This window comes from Podarcis erhardii (assembly GCF_964252035.2).
Source record: "Podarcis erhardii genome assembly, chromosome: 14".
NCBI classification, from domain to species: Eukaryota; Metazoa; Chordata; class Lepidosauria; order Squamata; family Lacertidae; genus Podarcis; species Podarcis erhardii.
The window spans coordinates 44933669-44953567 of NC_138503.1; the positions used below are offsets into that span (position 1 = coordinate 44933669).

The window sequence follows — 19899 nt, forward strand, 5'->3', positions numbered from 1 at the left end:
TTCATCTATCTATCTATCTATCTATCTATCTATCTATCTATCTATCAACTATATACTGCCCTTCACAACATAAAAATACAAAATGAAAACACAAAATGCATAATAAAAACAAAATGAACCATTAACTCCCCCCCCCCCGAGATTTAATAGCTTTATCCTCTGGGATTACTCTAAATTGTACATGGAACTCTTTCTCTCTCTCAATTCCATCAATGTCAGATTATCCAGATCTTTCTCCATCCATAACTTCATAGTTATGCATAGTGGGTTCTTCAATTTCATCAGTTGTCCCTTCTAGTTTTGCCATAGTTTCAGCTCTCAGTCCTGCCAGTTCCTTGTCATCTAAAGCCTCTATGTCATATCTGATTCCATTTTCCATTTCATTCATCTCTGGTTTAATTTCATTCCTCACTTCATTGACTGTTCTTTTAGTCTTGTCAATTTTTTATCTATTCCCCCCCCCCAAGCCTATATTGTTTCATTGAGGGACATTGTTTGCTCTGTCATCATCTGCTTAAGAACATCCATAGTAAGCAAGGACCCTGAAGATCTCCTATTTTCTACCTCTTTTCCCTCCTTCTGCCTTTTTTTCTTATTTTTTTCTTATTCTGAATGGGGAGGCTATTTTCCTGCTTCACTGAAGTTATTAGGGCTTCTGTCCCTTAATGGCTTCCATCACTTCAGCAGCATCACAAGGTTAATTCCATTTCCATGGATATAGTGTCAGTTGGCAAACTAACTTTCAATTTCTTAAACACACTTTCTTCAAATAAAAAATGAAAATGAAAAATAATCCACTTAAAGCTTCACAGAGATTCCCCTTGTCGATTTAAAACTTTCTCATTTCACACCATAAATCCAGCTTTTTGTCACTTTTACTCAATGCCATAAGCAGCTGCTTTCCTTACTTCTCCTTCTTTTATTATGGAAAGCAGTTTCACCAGGTGGCGATTCTTACTAACAGACACAGAAACTCTTTTAGGTTGTAAGTTATCCTGTTCCAAATATGATTAAGAAAGCGAGGCATTTGCAGTCGCAGTGCCCATATCAGGGCTGCAGGGTGGTTTGGGTAAGATGGTGGCTTCCAGGCACTGAACCCACAGGGCAGGAAAACAACCCTCCAACAGTCTCTCTAAAGTGCGAAGAGCAAATTTTCAAGCAAACAAGAGGGGCAATCCCTTCATTTCAACTTCTTTGTGGAAGTGAAAGCTGACAGCAAAACTTGTATCTGGCTATCATCAAACACCATGCTGCTATCTCCATTGGGAGCCAACAAAAAACCTTCCATCTGCCATGGTCCCTCCCCCAGAAAAATGTACCTAACCATTTATAACCACCCCAGCAGTTGCTCCACCAAGAATGAATCAGAAACAGCAGCAACAATTCATCAGTCTGAACAGAAAGATTTAAAGCCATCCTGTGAAAGATGGCAAGTGAATAAGTCCTACCAGGCATGCAGAGGCAAAGAGGTACATAAGAAACGTATCTGTGACCAGTCTTCTGGGATCAGACAGGTAGCTACCAAGGGACCTGGAGAAAGGCATTCCTTTGTGATCAAGAGTCCACAGGTTAACAAATGGATGCCTAAAGTGCTTCAAATTCCTTGAAGTCAGTGCACTTCTTTGCGGGGAGGGTCACCTACATCAGAACCAACTCTTTCCAAGTAAGCAATACAAACCTGATTAAAAGGTATTTGAAAAAGAAGAGGTCTGCAGTGTCAATCTCCACAGAAAGAAACTGGAGGTGTTTAAAGATCACAGTACTGCCTTGTCCATAATACTGATTGCTGCAGACTTTCAGTTCCTCTGGAAAATGTAACATAGTAACCCCCCCCCCAAAGTTGAACTAATTTACGATTTCTGCTTCTCTCAGCCATCTATGGTTCCAGATGCACCCAGAAACTCATTATTTGCTTATTTACAAATGTGTATGTTAACTACACTGGAATATCCACTTTCACCCTCCCATACAATAGAATTGATCTAACTATGGCTCAGAAATTAAGCACAGATGCACAAATCACTGTATTTACAAAAACAACATGCATCTTGGCAGCAGCTCTTATATAGGTCTTGTGGCACTTTGCAGTCTATGTAGAGAAAAAGGAAGAGAAAGAAAACATGAACCTCCGGCAAAATTTCATCTGAGTTATTTTTAATGACTAATTCACCTTGACTACATTCAAAGTAAAATACCCTGTTATTAGTTTTTGTTGTCTCTTATCCCATTTAGCCATTATGGGCAGTTCATAGGACAATTACTATGGAGCTGAAGCTAACAGGAGCCAGTTCTATTGTTTCTAACTCTTGAGTCGAAAGCTATTCCAGGTCAGACTGTTTCTCAACCTAGCCCAGCAGTTCTCCAGGGTCTTGGAAAGAAACCTCTCACAGCACTTGCTATTCTGGAGATAGCAAGGACTGAATTAGAGACCTTCTGCATGCAAAGCATGAGGATTCCATACTCGAATTTGATCCTAATTTATGAGATTTTCTGCATAGTAAATCTGGTACACAGTAAATCCGGCTCAAGGAGCACTCCAGTTGTCCACCACCACTGAAGAAGTAGCAGGGGGCTGGAGTGGTGACCATCTTTTCAGTCCTATCAAACATGCATTCCTTCTCAGAAAACAAAGATCTTGGCTCTATCTGCTATGCCTTTGAAAATCCAAGGAATTAATATTGCAGTGTGGTCCAACAGGCCAAGGGCTACAAAATGAGATTCACAAAGAAGATGACTGCCACAGGCTGGGGTCTCACTGTAGAATACAGAAGCCTATAATTACCTTGTCAGCAACTTGCTTTCTTTTTTCAATCAAGAGTCATATTTTGAACTGATCAAGGGCTTGGGGGTGGACTAGCTCCACCCACCAACTCACCTCCTACAAAGCATATGCACCAGCAAACGGCTCCAAGTTCTTTCTGCCCAGGAGGAACAGTAACAGATGCTTTGGCACAGTTCTTCCTTTATGCACCTCCGTTCTGAGTTATACACACAGGACAAATTTAGGTTGCTTTTAAAGGCCATAGAAATCAAGGTGTTAGAGAGTTCTAACTATATCTCTGTTTTGGAGAAAAGTAGTGAGATGCATAATACTGAATGAGAAGGGAAACTTGTCCTCAAGCTCAGGGGTTACACGCTGTGGGTGGATTTCACCCCTAGTACATGCAAATACATCATTCTGCAGCATATATGTAGCTGCTTCTGCTAAAGCTTCACAATTTGTTATCTGGAGCTTCAGGTTCTGCTCGTCTCCATGGAGACTGATGTAAGCTCAGCAAAGTCACTAAGTGCTTCAAAAATAATTTCGGTTCATTTTGAGATGTGTATGCATGTAACATGTTTTTTTGGGGGGTGATCAAATGGCATTCCAACGGTGCTGTTTCAGGCACTGCTGTAAAGAATATTTTCATCTGACATTTCAGGGCTAGCACACATTAAAAGAGAGTTTCCCCACTCGTAACCTTGGCAAGAAGGAATTTTTAGAATAAGTTTTAAGACTTAAATGCACTCTAAATTTAAGCACAGAAGATTTAAACCATATTACTACCATATACGGTAGATCCCAGACAATTAATTGTAGCAATTAATTAGACCACACACTTTATCTCTCATTCTCTCCCATTTTTCTTAAGGTTTTCTTAAGCTAATGGCCAGTTCCCATTGGATTGCTTCCTTTACCTCCAATAATCCTCTCCCCCCAAAAAGTTACAGATATGTCACTCTTATTCTACTTGGTTGCAGATCTAAGCATCCCCACACTTTGCTGCTGTATGTTGGCACCACCAATTTGTAAAGCAACTAAATAATCATTACATTTTTAAAAACTATTTCTTAAAAAAAACAACCCTGCAGGTGGCAAGGACCATCTTAAGAGGCACTCACCCCTCACTCTCACACAAGAAGGAATGCCTTTTCCAAGATGTATGTCTGCTGTGATATACAATATCTTTTTTAAAAGTATGCTTCCTTTCTTCAAAACTTCTGTTAATGATATGTAAATTTATGCTAATTTAAAATGAACTTAAACTTATTCAAGTAAGATTTCTCTGATCATGCAATAGCCTCATTTTTCTCACACTGAAACCCACATGTTACCCTCAGAGTATAGGTCAAGAAGGTGAGCCACTGGCTAATGGGCCTGCAAGATCCCATTTAAGGTAACGGCAGCACTGTAAAAAATAATAATCATGAAGCAACACTGGGAACCCGTTCCCTGAGCATTCCCAAAACTGGTAGGTGCACTCTGGTCTGCCTGCTCCTAATTCCTGCAACTGAAAAAACTCCTTAGCTGGTGAAAAGAATCACATACATAACTTTTAAGAATTCTGGCCCTCCTATTATGGTTTCATTGTGACAACTCCCATGCTATTTTCCAAGCCACTACAAGTTGACTGCATTTGATATATATGAAGCTCCCGTTATACTGGATCCAATCATGCTCTTTCTAGACCAGTATGTAGAACATAAGAAGCTGTCTTATAGCAAGTCAGACCCTTAAGTCCATCTAGTTCAGTACTGGTAGCAGCTCTTCAGGGTTTCTGACAGGGCCTCTCCCAGTCCTCCCTGGAGATGCCAGGGACTGAACCAAGGACCTTCGGCATGCAAAGCAAATCCTCTACTGCTGAGCTATGGTCCTTTCCCAATATTTTCCTGTATTCTCTAACTGGCAGTAGCTCTTACGGGTCTCAAGAAAGAGGACTGCAACCAAGCAATTGGTCCCAGCTAATTTGGATTTGTCCTTGAGAATATCTCAGTTGGTGCCTGGATCACTAGGAGTTCCTTCAGTATCAAAAGTTTGAAAACTAATGTACTTTAGAAAGGATACGGCATCCATGCACAAAATGTGGGCAAAATGTTTGACTTTATGCATTGATAATTAAGTGAGCAGGTAATTCAAGCTTCGTGTTTTCAGTTAAGCCTTTTCAAGATGTATAGTAAGAGTAAGAAGTACTATATGTAATAATTATTTAAATAATAGGGCATTTGCATAGACATTGATAAGATAATATGACATACTGTTTGCTGACTCCTACCAGGCTGAGCATCTGACAAGTCTGGGAAGGTGAGGCAGTAGATGGAAAGTTTTTAACTAACGAAGTAAATACATGACAATCAAAATTCATTTTTAAAAACACTCAAAAACACTTTCAAGGAGGTTGTCTATCCAAGTCACAAATACAGAGCTCATACATTAATGCAGGCCTAACTGGAAGTCCTGCTAGGTGAACTGAGAACATGTTTACTTCTTTATAAATAAAAGGGATTTAAGCATTTTAAAAATGAAGGTTTTCCAGGATAAACCACCAAAGACCATTTGATTTTAGGCAGGAAATTATAAAATTTAAGAGATATCAAGATCCAGTGGAATTGTCTGACATTTTCTGTTAAAATCAAGAGATCAGCTTTGTAACTGTAACACTCATGTACACCAACATCTTTCATGATTACAAATGAGCTTTGCATCATAATAAAATGGAAAACATAAATACCACTCTCCTTTCCACTAACGAGAAAGCAGTTCTCTCTCTCTCTCTCTCTCTCTCTCTCTCTGTGTGTGTGTGTGTGTCTGTTTGACTTATTTATTTTTAGCTACCTAGTCTCAATTAATCAAGGCCATAATTATAGGGTAACTTCAGACTGTAAATTACCAGAAAAAATGAGTGGGTTGTTGTTGTTGTTGTTGTTGTTGTTGTTGTTGTTGTTGTTGTTGTTGTTAAGCATTCCCTAAGCAACACCCTCTGGAAATGACCATCCAAGTAGGATTGGAACCACTGCAAAGTGGTGCCACCCACCCCTAGTTCGGACAGTCACTCCAGCAGAATACCGTGGTCGAGGGTATCGAAAGCCGCTGAGAGGTCAAGAAGAATTAACAGGGACACATTTCCTTGTCTCTCTCTAGGCAGGGGTCATCATACAGAGCGGCCAAAGAAGTTTCTGTGCCAAAACTGGGCCTAAACCCCAGCTGAAACAGATCCAGAAAATCTGTTTCGTCCAAAAGTGCAGTGCCTGGATCTGGTCTGCAACCACTCACTCCAGAACTTTGCTCAAGAAAGGGAGATTAGGAACTGGCTGGTAGTTAGTTAGGTTTTCCAAATCCAGGGAAGGTTTCTTAACGAGTGGTTTTACCACTGCCTCTTTTAAACAGGCAGGGATCACCCCCTCTTGAAAAGAGGCGTTGATCACCTCCCTGGTCCAGCCAGCTGTTCCGTCCGTGCTGGTTTTTATCAGCCAAGAGTGGCAAGGATCTACAGCACAAGTGGTCGCCCTGACCGATCCAAGCACCTTATCCACATCCTCGAGCCTTATCAACTGAAACTCATCCAACACAACAGGACTAGACTGTGCTCTGGGCACCCCATGAGATTCACCTGCTGTAACAGCACAGTCAAGTTCTTGGTGGGATGCAAGCGATTTTATCCCCAAAATGCTTTGCAAACAAGTCACAGCGAGATACAGTTGGTTCTACCACCTCCTTTGGGCCAGCCTATAAAAGGCTCCGTACAAACCAGAAAAGCTCTGCCGGACGACATAATGAAGATGCAGTAGAGACAGCAAAGTATGCCTTCTTTGCGGCCTTCATTGCCACTAGGTAGGCTCGATAAAGAGCACTTACCAGAGTTCAGTTGCATTCATTCGGATCTTTCTTCCACTTGCATTCAATCTGTCTCCCACCCCTAAGCTCTGGAGTATACCAGGGGGCCAAACGGGCTCCATGAAGTGGGAGCGAGTGCTCAGGGGTGATTGTGTCAATAGCCCAAGCCATTCGGGTGTTCCAGAGGTTGGCTAGGGCTTCGACAGAGGTGCCAGTCATATCAGCCAGAAAAATCTCTATATGAAATATCCTCTATAACCAGAAGAGTCAAGTTGTCTGGGTTCTGATCTAAATGTAGTATTTTCCACATTGTAAAAATCATGCATTAGTAAACAAGCAATGCTATTGCAGGAGTCTAAAAAGATTGCTTACCTAAGTTGTGTCGCTTTGCCTTTGCGTGCTCGTGGATGTGTTTCTTTGTAAAACAGCCAAAGAAAACACAGTACAGGCAAGAATGAAGTCTGTTCAGATGGGCACCACACATATGACAGATGCACGACTTTGCCTGAAATACAAAGATGATATTCATTACAAATAGCAAATACTTTATTGTGTAAGTTCATCCACTCTCTGATTAGGTTTGTAAGTACTAACATATGTGTGACATTTATTTCTACTTTCCAGTATTAAAATGAGCCAGACTGATAGCTAGAACTGAATTCTCCATCCAAAAGGGATATGCAGACAGCTATTATGCATGTTTTTCCACTAATGAAACACTTTTATAAACCCATATCTCTGTTGGTCCATCCCCATTTATTATGGCACAGATACAATCCAAAACAATACCTATCAGAACAGCTAGAGATTATTAGAAAGTGGTGCAACATCCTGTTAACCTTCTGCTAGCCAATCAGATGTCTTTAGTCAATAAAGATTTGCAAACTGCTAAAATGGATAGCTAAGCAGATAAAACTCATCAGATGAATAACTTGCTTATTTGTTTATTTATGCAGCTAAAGTTGCTGGAGAAATACTCTCTGATGCACTGAACTCTTATTATAAAGATGTGAGAAAAGACAGGAAAGACTTTTTTTGATAATATAAGGAGAGAGTTCCCACCACTGTGCAGTACCACAACATATTTTAGACTAGCAAAATGTCTCTTATATGTATGATGGGGACGAAGGATGTATTCACGTGCACCACAAACATATATTACACACATAGTTTGCCAGCGAAGGCCTGGCCACCTGCTGCCAGGGATGTTGATTTGTTTTAACCCCCACTGCAACTCCATCCCCAAGTATCCTTTTTATTTTAGTCCATTCATGGATGATGATCATTCATTCCTACTGAGAAAAGAAAGGGGTACATACAGAAAAATCACTGCAGTGGAGGTTAGACATGCTTTCTGTTTCTTTTGATCCCAGCACTCAATTCAGGATTAGCCTCCTCAGCTGTGTCACAGTCAGTTTACTTTGCCCCAGAGAAGTTGTGAGAGTTCCAATCTGCATCTCTTTCCCCTGAGTTTTACTTTCCGGATACGTTAAAATATTGGGAACTGGGTTTTGTTTTGTTTGTACTTATTATTCTATGTCTACCAAAAACCCTTTTGTCCCCATTCCATTTGCCAAGATTTGTACGGAAGTCAGAAGGTACCAATTTAAAATTGCATGCTGGTCTAGACACACAGACTTTAGGAAATGGTTAGGTATTAAATTCAGGTGGGAGGTTAACCATTTAAGCACTCCATTAAAAAACCAAAACCATTTAACCATTGCAGCCAACCAAGTTCTGTTCAATGCAGACTCATTTAAACTAATGGACCTAAGTTAGTAATGTCTGTTAATTCCAATGAGTCTACCCAGAGAAGAACTTAGCTGGATAAAACACTTTAAGTCCAACTTTGACTTAAGCATCGCATCCAAGCTGAGAGGTGAAAACAGATCCACTTACAACAGCTCCCAGGGTGGGAGGCTGAGAGAAGAAAGGGAAGTGACTGGGTGAGCTGGGAGAGTTCACCCCTTTCTGTGTGAGACAAGGGTTAAGATCTACCTTTGAGAGAGCACTTTGCCTTTTCTTCTCTCCCCTTTCTTTTTCATTTAGATTAATTTGTTTTTTATTGTATTATGAAAAAGCGTCAATATTTTTTAAATGGAAAACCGATCCTCTTACAAACTTAAAACCACCCATCTATTTTATGGATTATTTTTAAATATAGATACAATTCCAACACTTATTTACATAAAAGTTGCAAATTTCATAATGCATCAATACAGAGCTGTAATTCTTGGGTACAAATGGCTAAAATATGAGCAATCTCTCTGATGAAAGGCACTATGTCAACAACTCTTGACAATTTTGTTTCTAATTTGATTGTACAGAACACAATGAGGTAACAGAAAAGAACCTACTTTGTTACAGGCACTCAAGAATGACTAGCAGAAAGTGACATCATTTTGTTCCTGGGAGGCTTCAAAAGTAAAAAAAAAAAATATGTGAGAAGTAAGGACAGGAAAAGGAACTCCCAAGGAGGGTGGGCTAAGTAGGTATAGGCAGGAAGAAGTTGGGCTTATTCTAAAGAAATGTTACTAACCTGACATTTCTCAATGAACAATAGACCATTTCCATATTAAGAATGCCCAAGAATTAGAATGCCCACTCACATTAGAATGTTTGGGAACATTCTATGACATCACAGCAGACTAGTCAATGGCAAGTAAGAAGCCAACGTATTAGTAGAGAGGCAATAGCCATTCTGACCTCACATATATAAAAAAGCAAATTCTCAAACTTGCAGGCAAGTACTAAACAAATGTTTTTGTTCAAATTTCTATACTGCCCTTCATCCGAGGATCACAGGGTGGTTTGCAAAATAAAAACACAAAAATACATATCATTGTAACAAACAAAAACAATACCCCCCCACATTTTAAAAGACCATAGCTAGTTTAATAATAATAATAATAATAATAATAATAATAATAATAATAATAAATTTTATTTATATCCCGCCCTCCCCAGCTGAAACCGGGCTCAGGGCGGCTAACAACACTGAAACAGTGCAACATTATAAAAACATTATAAAAATTAATTAAAATCAAATTTGATGGTTTAATTAGGCAAATGTTAGTTGTGAGCCAATATGCACCAATGTGTCAGAAAGCAGCTTGAACGCTGGGTTAGAGAAACTGTCAGCTGCCTTGGATAACTATTTAACTGCCAAAATTATTCCGGGGAAAAGAGAGGGAAGGAATAACACCCAGCGAAGCAAGAACTCCTGTTCAAATGAATGCTAGCCCCGCCGCCTAAATGCCAATCCATGTGTTGACTTTGTCCCTGACTGGTGTGAGGCCAGCATCCTTTCAAGAAGACCTAACACAGATGCAGAGATTGCATCCCCATGAAGGTAGTTCTTCAGTCAACCACTGACTGCAGCTAAGAGGCAAGTAGGCAGCATGTTCTCAGAAGCCCTTTCATGTGTGTTTTGTTACCAAAAACCCGAAAGAGCGCTAACAAATCTGTTCCTATTCTAATCAAAGAAAAAGCTCTTCTGATACCAAATACTGCAAGACTTACAATGATTTGTTACTAGACAGACACTGAACTCAACTGTATTCTGTAATCTTAAACACGTTTAAGCTAGGAGTCCTACTGATAATGGTTTCTGGGTAAACAGGCTTAACAACAAGGTGCAGTTCTAATGATGCAATTCTTTTTCAAATCACGACTTTTTCAAAAGCTCAAGGAAGTTTGGGAAAAGATAGAACATGGCAACATCAAGGTGGCTTATGAATCATTAGCTGGGAGTGTTAAAAATATAGGCGGCTGCTATTTATGACATTCAGCATTGCAACTCACAAAACTAAAGTTTAAAGAAATTATGCAAGCCTGTAACACAGAACTTGGGACTGAGATCTTAATTTTTCCAGCTGTTGACAAATAGCAATGTTGTTTACTGGTTTAACCATCTAGAGTAGGGGTGGGGGACCTTTTCCAAAGAGACGGCCACATTCCCTCATGGGCAACTTTCCAAGGGCTACATGCCAGGGATGGACAGGCTCAGATGCAAAAGTGGGTGGGTGAGATACATAAGTGGGCATAGCAACAAATGTGATTCTTACCTTTGCACAACAGAGATCATTTCAGACTTGTGGAAGTGAGAGGTTTCTATACACACCAACCCACATCTCTTCACCCTCCATCCAGGCAAGGAAGCAGCAGCATCTTAGCCTGGCAAAAGCAGTGGAGGAAAGTGCAGAGCAGAAGGAGGTAGCGTAGCCTTGGAAGAGGGTGTAGCCTGGGGAAGTGTTTCAGGAGCTGAACAGAAGTTAGGAGGGCTGCATCTGGCCACTGGGCCTGAAGTTCCCCCACCATGATCTAAGAGGGTAGCGTATGATCAAAAACATTGTCTGGGAAATTTAAATACAGTAGTACCTCTGGATGCAAATGGGATCCGTTCCGGAGCCCCGTTCACATCCTGAAGCGAACGCAATCCGCGTCTGCACGTGCTATGATTCTCCGCTTCTGCGCATGATGTCATTTTGAGCGGAGCGTAAACTTGAAAATGCTCAACCTGAAGCATATTTAACCCGAGGTATGACTGTATGCCAACTAAATGCCCTGGTACAATATTGCAGCCAGTGCTTATCAGACCTCGCTTTAAGTGTCATGTGAATTTCCCTGGTTAACCAAAGCTCCTTCAAGGAGTGGGAAATACAATGTATTAACTGAAATAAGGATGGGAAAGTAAATAGTTAGTAGATAAAACACCTAATAAGAAAGTCATGAGGGTTTCTGATAGCCCTGTCATTATGCTTATTTTTTTCTGCTGGGATTTAGGTTGTATGTGTTGCTACTACAGTATATAATCTCCACAAGTAGGATTCTTACATAAATATAAACACAAGAATATCAGGGAAATAATGGGGAGAAATAACAGAAAGACAATACTGGGCAATACACTTTGCCATACTAAGGTCTACCCAGATTCTCCAATTCTGTGATTGTATAGAAAAAATTGCAGAATCTGAATGAAGAATTCACCAGCCTTCCTGAGAATACCACCTAATGGGAGGGCAAGGAACCAAGTTTGTTTTTCACAGCTTTATATCATGAAAAGCTCTCAGATTTCCAGCAATATGACTTTACTTTGATTGCTAATTTATACTAGAATTTGGTGTAGAAATTTCTATTTGTTTTTTTTAGAGTACAGAATACAAGAAGTACCACTAATGTGAATTAAAGGGTTAGAAAATGCTGGGCTCTTAAATAATAAAAATTATTCACATAAAACCTAAGGGTATTATCCTACAGTGAACAGCTAAGATTCCAGTGTATCCTACCAGAAGAACTCAACACTTTCCTTGACAGGAACGAAGCTGACAAAGTCTTTGCTGCATGGAGAAGATAGTGAAAGTAGACTGATGGACCTATGAGCTTATCTGAAGGTTTTCTACATTTGCCACAATTAGAAGCTCTCTTTCCCATTTCATGTTGAATTTCAGTTCTACAGCAATAAGCTATACTAAAAAAAAAGTACCAAAATACAGAAGACATATGAAGAAAATACATTTCATGTCTAGGTTCTCAATACTAAATGTAACCAAATTTCTAGCACAAAGGCACAGAATGAGGTAAAATAAAGAGAAACTTATGTTTACCAAAGCTTTATTGGACTCTACATTTAATTTTTAATTCTGTTTTGTACTTTGCTTAGTTTTGTTCGTTATAATATATTTTTGTTTTAGTTTAGTTTTTAGGAAATTACTGCCCATTATTGTTGTATGCTTACAGTTTTTAAATGATATTTCATTATAATTTTTCATAAATAAAGTTTCTTATATTAGTTTTCATCAACACAAATACAGCAAATTTACTTTAAAAGAGTAAATTTCAAAGGCTCAAATTTCCACAAAAAAAGTTCTCTAGTGTAGCGGCTCAATAAACCAATTCCTAATATAAACCAGTCTGATTATGGGGGGGAAAAGATTTTTTGTAATGTTTTGTAATAAGTTTAATAATAATGTTCAACCTTATGCTATTTTTAACCAGCTGTAAAATTATGAGTGTTTCTTAAGACTTTTTGGTTTCATTTTATTTACTAATAAAAACAATGAGAAAAATAATAAACCAACTCCTCTAGGATAAAGAACCCTTGGCAATGTGTGAGCATATGTCTAAATAATGGCTGAACAGCTGCATCTCTGTACGAGGAAACTTCTTTCTTTACAAGCTAGGAGAAGATGAGAAATTGCAAATCTCTCTCTTTTCAGGAATCCATATATACAATCATACATACACACACACACACTGAGCCCTACTTATATTTCAGAATGCTGATTTCCCCGTTTTCTGCAATGCACCACTGCAGTAGCCAATTTCACATGAGAACAAGATGATTGCCAATACCGCAGTAGTGTGTTCTAAGATTGAGTATAAAAATCTATTACTTTACCTCATTCATTCCCCTGTGTCAGCAAATCGTGAAAATGTTTTTAAACATTCTATTAGGTAATGCATTGATCTAATCTTCAGGGACACGTGACTTGAGAAGTAATGCAGCAGACAAGCTAAGCAGCCTAGCTAAGCAACCCTGCCTACCTGACATTGTGCAGGGTGTCTTATTCAATGCTGCCCATGAAGCTAAGATGTTATTTGCAAGGTAGGAACACACAGTAAATGAAAATTTTATTCTTACCAGAGATTTGGGGAGGGGAGAGAGAGAGAAAGAAATGTATGTTTGGGGTAACCTGCCCTGATACTCTGATGAAAAACACTAGTTTCATTAACTACAAACCCCGAAATTTGGGATCCCCTCCAAACTGATGCCAAAGTTTTGCAATTGTTTTGCAGTGTGAACCCCACATTTTCCAGTGTCCTGCAAACTTAGGAATTGATAACTATGACCCCTGGTTGGGTATCACCCAAAAACCTGACATTGTCTGATTCACTCCAAACCAGGCCCAAAGTTTTGAATTGTTTCCCAGTGAAAGCACCATGTGTTGCAGTGCCCCCCAAAATGCAGAGGAAGAGATACAGGAATCCCCCCACTCATGTGGAGATTGCCTTCTGGGTCCCCATGCACATAAGTGAAATTGTGTAAAGTGAGAGGGAATGTGGGGAAGAATGAAAGAGACGCTCACCCTGGAAATTGCTCAGGACCACCGCCTGGCCTGTCTCGAGACTCCCTGCCTGCTGGGAGCCAGTGTGTGCAGGGGTGATGATGACTGGCCACAGAGGCCAAGGGCTGAGGAGGATACCCAGTGGAACTGGCACCAGGAAGGGGGCATGGATGTGCGGCAGAGGTGGGGCGACTGCACCTCCCCTCCTGTTCCACTGTAGAATCTCCACGAATAAACAACAACAAAGAGGCTGTGGGACTTTAAGAGGTGTTTTTATTATGACATAAAGTTTTGTTGGCCAGAGCCTACCTTTTTTGTACAGCGGTGCCCCGCAAGACGAATGCCTCGCAAGACGAAAAACCCGCTAGCCGAAAGGGTTTTCCGTTTTTCGAGGCGCTTCGCAAGACGAATTTCCCTATGGTCTTGCTTTGCAAGACGAAAACGTCTTGCGAGTCTTTTCCTCCCCCCCCCCTTTTTCTAAGCCACTAAGCCGCTAATAGCCGCTAAGCTGCTAATAGCGCTAATCCGCTAATAGGGATGCTTCGCAAGACGAAAAAACCGCTAGACAAAGAGACTCGCGGAACGGATTATTTTCGTCTTGCGAGGCACCACTGTATGTGTATACATATATAATATTGAGTTTGAAATAATAATAACAACAGATTTTAATACAAACTACTATAAACAATCATTTTGGTGATATTCTTCTTAGGCCAACTGGAGTCCTGTGCCATCCTGAGATTGTTCTGAATTTAAGATCTTGTGTTTCTGAGGTTTTATGATTTTAAGATCTGTGACTGAATGGCCAGGAATTTGAATTTGCTACGGCTGCATTCACTCAGGGGTTTTCTCCCGTTAGTTTCAATGATTATAAAGCTAGCATTTTGATTGCATTTTCTAATGTTCTTTTCGTGCCTTTTCAAGTTGAATCCAACATCTTATCACACATGATAACACATTTCAAGACATTATTTTAAGAGGAGATGGTGGGAGTGTGCACGGGTGCCTAAAAAAATTAGTTTTGCAGGCAATTGAGCAACATTGGATTTGAAAAGACCAGAATGGCCACAAAGAGAGTGGGTTACAGTTTTCGGGGTGCTGAAAAATCATTGCAAAACTTTGGTACCTGTTTGGAGTGAATCAGACAGTGTGGGAATCTGAGTGTTGTTAACTGCAGTGGCATTAACTAGAACCCCCAGTTTGATGCATTACTGGGCTTTTTTGCGGGGTGCTGAAAAATGGGGGGTTCAAAATGCAAAATGACTGAAAAACATTGGCACCAGTTTGGAGTGAATCAGGTTTTTCAGTGATACCTATGACCAGGTATCCCCAGCCTGCGGCCCTCCAGATGTTTTGGCCTGCAACTTCCGTGATCCCTAGCTAACAGAACCAGTGGTCAGAGATGATGGGAATTGTAGTCCAAAACATATGGAGGGCCGAAGGTTGGGGTTGCCTGCCTATGACTCTCTGAGTATCAGTTGGGGGGGGGGGCGCTGAAAAACTATTGCAAAATTTTGCCAATGGTTTGGAGGGGGTCCCAAATTATGGGCTTTGCAGTTAATGACGCTGAAAATACTCTTAAGCACAATCTTTTCAGAAAAAAAAACTTAATGGAAATGTAGATCAAAGCTTTAGCAACTCAATGGTTCTTATGTAGGCAACTGTAGACCTCAGTTTCCTTCTGTTTTGTTTTAAGCACTGTAAGCTGTCCACAGAAAATGTGAACTTAATTAGTCCACATCAAAGTCACTTCATTCCTGCTAGCAGCGAAGATAGCTGCAATATAGATCCTCTACAACATGATTTATTTATGCAACATGAGGGAAAGTCAGAAAAAAAGGGGGGGATGTTAACTCCCTCAGAGTCAGATTCTTTAAAAAAATGTCCTGTGCGATTTAGGTTAAACTCAAGTATAAGACCACATCAGAGTCACTGCAATTCCCCTAGCAGGAAAGATCACTGCAATACAGATCCTCCACATGATTTATTTATGCAGCATATAGTTTAGACTGGTCTAGGAGTTAATTGTCTCCCAATTTTCCAGTCCTTAAAGTTGTCAAATTATGCACAGTTCTTACCAGTGGTTCGGCTCTCACGTCATGCCAAATCAAAACATTTTGTGTACTCCTGGAGAGACTCTAGCCACTTTGCTCCTCCTCAGTCATTCTGCTGCTGTGCTGCACTGAGCTAAGCCCTAATTTAGCTTAGCACAGGGGTTTGGAATCTCTAGCCAATCTTGGCTCACCAAGGGACTAATTGGACCTACAATACCATTTCCCCCAAATCACACCCACCCGTCAATCAGTTGATATCAGTTGATGAGCAGGGTCCAATTCTGCTACATGCTGCTTTGCCAGCATGTTCCCTGTGGGGAATGCCCTGGCAAAGCAGACTCCTCCAAAAAACAGGATTGAATCCTCCATTCATCAGCTGATCAGTACATTAGAGAATGAGTGTTTCCAGGATGGACCTACAGTCATATAAGATACATGCCACTCATTGGTACCCTGGACAATGCAATACTTAATCCTTTAAAAATCTTTTTTAAGGAACGCCTGCAAGATGTGAAATCTATAAATGTATGAAGCGAAGGAGTTTTGGACACTAAAGACACTATCAGCAGCTTCATTTAATGCTTTTATTGTTAGAAGGTCTGCACTAAGTGGGGTTCTCATGGAGTTTCCATGAGAAAAATTAAAACACTGGCAAAAACTAGCCAAAACAACAAAAGGTTAAATATTTTATGTTTAGCTTCACTTCATACCCTGCTGGTATTATCTCCACATTTTCCTAACTACTAGACAGTAATTACATAATGCCACCCCCAGAAATTAGTAAATTATAGTGTTTTCATTTATGGACACTTTGCATTAAATGCCAAAGCATTGCTTAGTTAACTGAAAACAAATATACAAACTCCCAAATTGCCTGCTGGGATTAATGGCTAAGAAAAATTCCTAGCAAATGTGTTTCTACAGCAATTAATGCCCACATTCCTAATATACTGAACTATTTCAAAGATAGTACATTTTAAAAAGCAACCACTACCATCACATGAACATTTAACACAATGCACAGACCTTCTAAAATCTGTTCAGCATCCAAGACCACAAAAGCCAGCATCTAATTTCAAACATCATGCAGCCTACTTACAAAACACTGCTTTTCATTGGTGAACGGTAGGATTAATGCTACTCACACTAGGGAAATGCAGTTCAACACTACATTGCACTGATGGAAGCAAAAGCCAAATCATCTTCAGAAATGAACATACAGCTTATTAGATGCAAAAGGGTAGGAGAGGAGAAGAGCGAGCAAGAAAATGCAGAGGGCACACTTAACGTTTTCCACCATTTGAACAGTAGTTTAAGGACTCTTTTGAAGCAGTTTCAGGGAGCACGACTGTCAATTCTCTGTGTCAAAACAAGCCAAATTTCAGTCAAAGTGGCTGATGAAAGCAATAGCACTTTTTTTTACATCAGAAAGTTGTGTGTCTCGTTTTGACCCTATGCAAATGAGATGGTAAGATTCTTCAGGTTTCTTTTTCAGAATATATTTAAATCCAGCAGGACCTAGTGAATGGTCCAAGGTCATCTGATTTTGCAGAAGTGCTGAAGCTAAGCAGATGTTGACCTGATAAGTCTTCTTGGAGGCAGACCCTCACCCTTCTGCATCGGAAACATGTAGGAAGCAATCAGGCTGTAGTGATATCACCCAATATTTCCTCTGAAAGAATTGTGAATTTTGAGAAGGTGATCAAAGAAAGAGATGCCATGTCCAGAAACTTTAATTCATGAACTATTTTCTCCTAGAAGTGAAAGGGTCTGACTGCCTCAGCTGGAGATTTCTCAATTGAAGCTAACTTATGAAGAGGCTTGGGCATCTCACTTTTGCAGTTTCTAATATTTTGCATATATGCTTGGTTCACTGATTCAGATAGTATTATATCTCACCTCTTCTCTAAGGAGCTCAGGGCAGATTACCTAGGGGTTCTTTCATTTTATTCTCAAAGCCACCCTATGTAGCAGTTAAAACTCAGACATGACAACTGCCTTGAGCTTATCCAGTAAGCTTTATGGGTTAGTAGATTCTGTATTCCAACTATTGTACACACAGTACACTTTCCCCCTAGGAATCAGCACCTGAAGGCCAGATTTGGCTACATTAATGCAATCACCCTAATCTGCCTGAGGCATGTGGAGGGGACGAAGACAAGGACCATGGCACGGCAACTTTCCCCTCAAAGTGAGCTAAGTATATTCTTACAATCAGGAATAGGTAATCACTGTTCATAAGTGTGCCGTGTCAGTATAGGCTTCCATTATTATTTCACTTGCTTCTTGGATGCAAGTTATCATCAGAATAAATTGTTAACAGATCCCTAAAATAATATTCACTCACCTAGGAGTTAAAAGGGGAAGCTGATTAAAAGCTACGTCCTGAAGTTCCAAAACCTAAACTCTCACCTTCATCATGGCTACCTGACATAGGAAAGGCACCACTTACTAAATAAGCAGAATCTTTTCAAGGTGTTTGCTTTTAAAAAACAACTTTATCTTGGCAGCTGAAATAAAAACCTTAATGTTGACTCCTAACTGGAATCCAAGCCAGCCGACTTTTGCAACTACTGTATCTCAACAGAAATCCTTGACAACCACATGCTTTTTATGGGCAATTCTGCAGTTAATGTTGGTTTGTGTTTTTTTACTATATTCCTTACTGGATTGTTATTTTAACTTCATAATAAAGTCTTTTTTAAAACAAAAAACAAAAACAGTTGGTCAATAAATAAATCCTGGGATACATAAGAGCACAAATAGTAGTATACTATCATAAATTATTCTATACAATAGAATAAACTTTTAAAATAGGTTTAATTCTTCCCCCCCCCCTTTTCAAAACAGCATTCTGCAGAAAATAGCTGCCTGCAGTCCTTCTGTAAAGGCACCTGCTATTTAGTCCACAAAGAACGTGAGAAATCTGCATTGCTGTCTGACATTTTCCCTTGAAAAATGCTTTTTAGGAATGCACTGGGAAGGGTGGCATGTTTCTAGAAAAGGAAGCACTAGTCTTTAAAGGGAGGAAGGGGGATGGGACCCAACAAAGCAGCTGTCAGAGCCAGTTCTTGTTCAACTAGGGTAGAACAAGGCCAAGTCATTGGGGGAATAAGATGAAGGAAGTCCATAGCCAGCAAGGAAGAATGACAGCAGAGTCTGAGCAGTGACTTTATGCGTGTAGTAGAGCAGCATGCCCTCATGCACCATCCCATCCTGCATACAAATTAACATGCGGCTCATTTTAACAATCCATCCTTAAAAAAGGAAGGTGGGAAAGAACTGCATGTGCCCCAAGATGTGTATGTGATTGTGGTGATGCAGGTCTCCCCTTCTACCATTCACTGGACATTCATATATATATATCCCCCCAAAAATGGTCAGTCAAGATACTCACAGAGGAGCACTAACTCATTTAACATATGTGCCATATTTATTCTGGAAATACTATTGTTACTTTACCTCAATAGCTTGTTACCACAGATAAACCATTTTGCTGTGGCTGCAAGTCAACATTTAAGGAGCTCAGAAAGAGGCAGGAATACATTGTTACAACGGGCTATGTTCACTATAAATCTAGTACAACTATCCCTCATATATTCTTTAGAATTAAATCTATTGTATTTGAGCAGGGGAATGCGATTTCTAATCTGGTCATGTCTGGGGTGCAGGAGAATATATTTGGATGCGGAAGCTGCAATCCAACATTTCCAAGGCAAAACAGGAAATTTTTATGATAGAAGAAAAAAGGTGTGATAGAATAGTTGTTTAAATGGTCAGACCACCTTTTGAGAAAGGGTATACAAAATACATTAATCATAATAATAATTTATTATTTATACCCCACCCATCTGTACCTTAAATGACAAGGTTTCAACCGAAGCATAATCTTATTTTTGTGACTGCGTTTTTTTGTAACTGTAGTTTTTAAATCATTTTTCATGATGTATTTAAATTCTTGTAACCTGCCCTGGGAACTTAAGGAGAAGGATAGTTAATAAAAGCACTGGCATGCTTAAGGTATCTAAACTGAAGCATTCTGGAGTCTAGAACTAGTATTTAGACCATCTAAGGAAGCCAATTCTAAAACAGTCAGGAAAGAAACCATCCCATCAAAGAGTACCAACAGAGGGACTGATTGCCTTTAAGTGAAAAGAGATTCCCTTTGCTTTAGGGAGCATAGCTG

At 39.8% G+C, this 19899-nt stretch overlaps 1 protein-coding gene across 3 annotated transcripts in view; it reads right to left on the bottom strand.

Annotated features, from left to right (window-relative positions):
* LOC309329184 (ubiquitin carboxyl-terminal hydrolase 22-A) overlaps positions 1 to 19899 on the bottom strand; it is a 102516-nt gene that overhangs the window by 68120 nt on the left and 14497 nt on the right. For 2 of the 3 annotated variants that reach the window (XM_081839845.1, XM_081839844.1), the window contains exon 2: positions 6965 to 7097. In XM_081839845.1, the coding sequence (XP_081695971.1) occupies positions 6965 to 7097 (133 nt within the window). Of the gene's footprint in view, positions 1 to 5016; positions 5084 to 6964; positions 7098 to 19899 lie in introns of those variants that run through there. The other variant, XM_081839846.1, reaches the window with a different exon arrangement.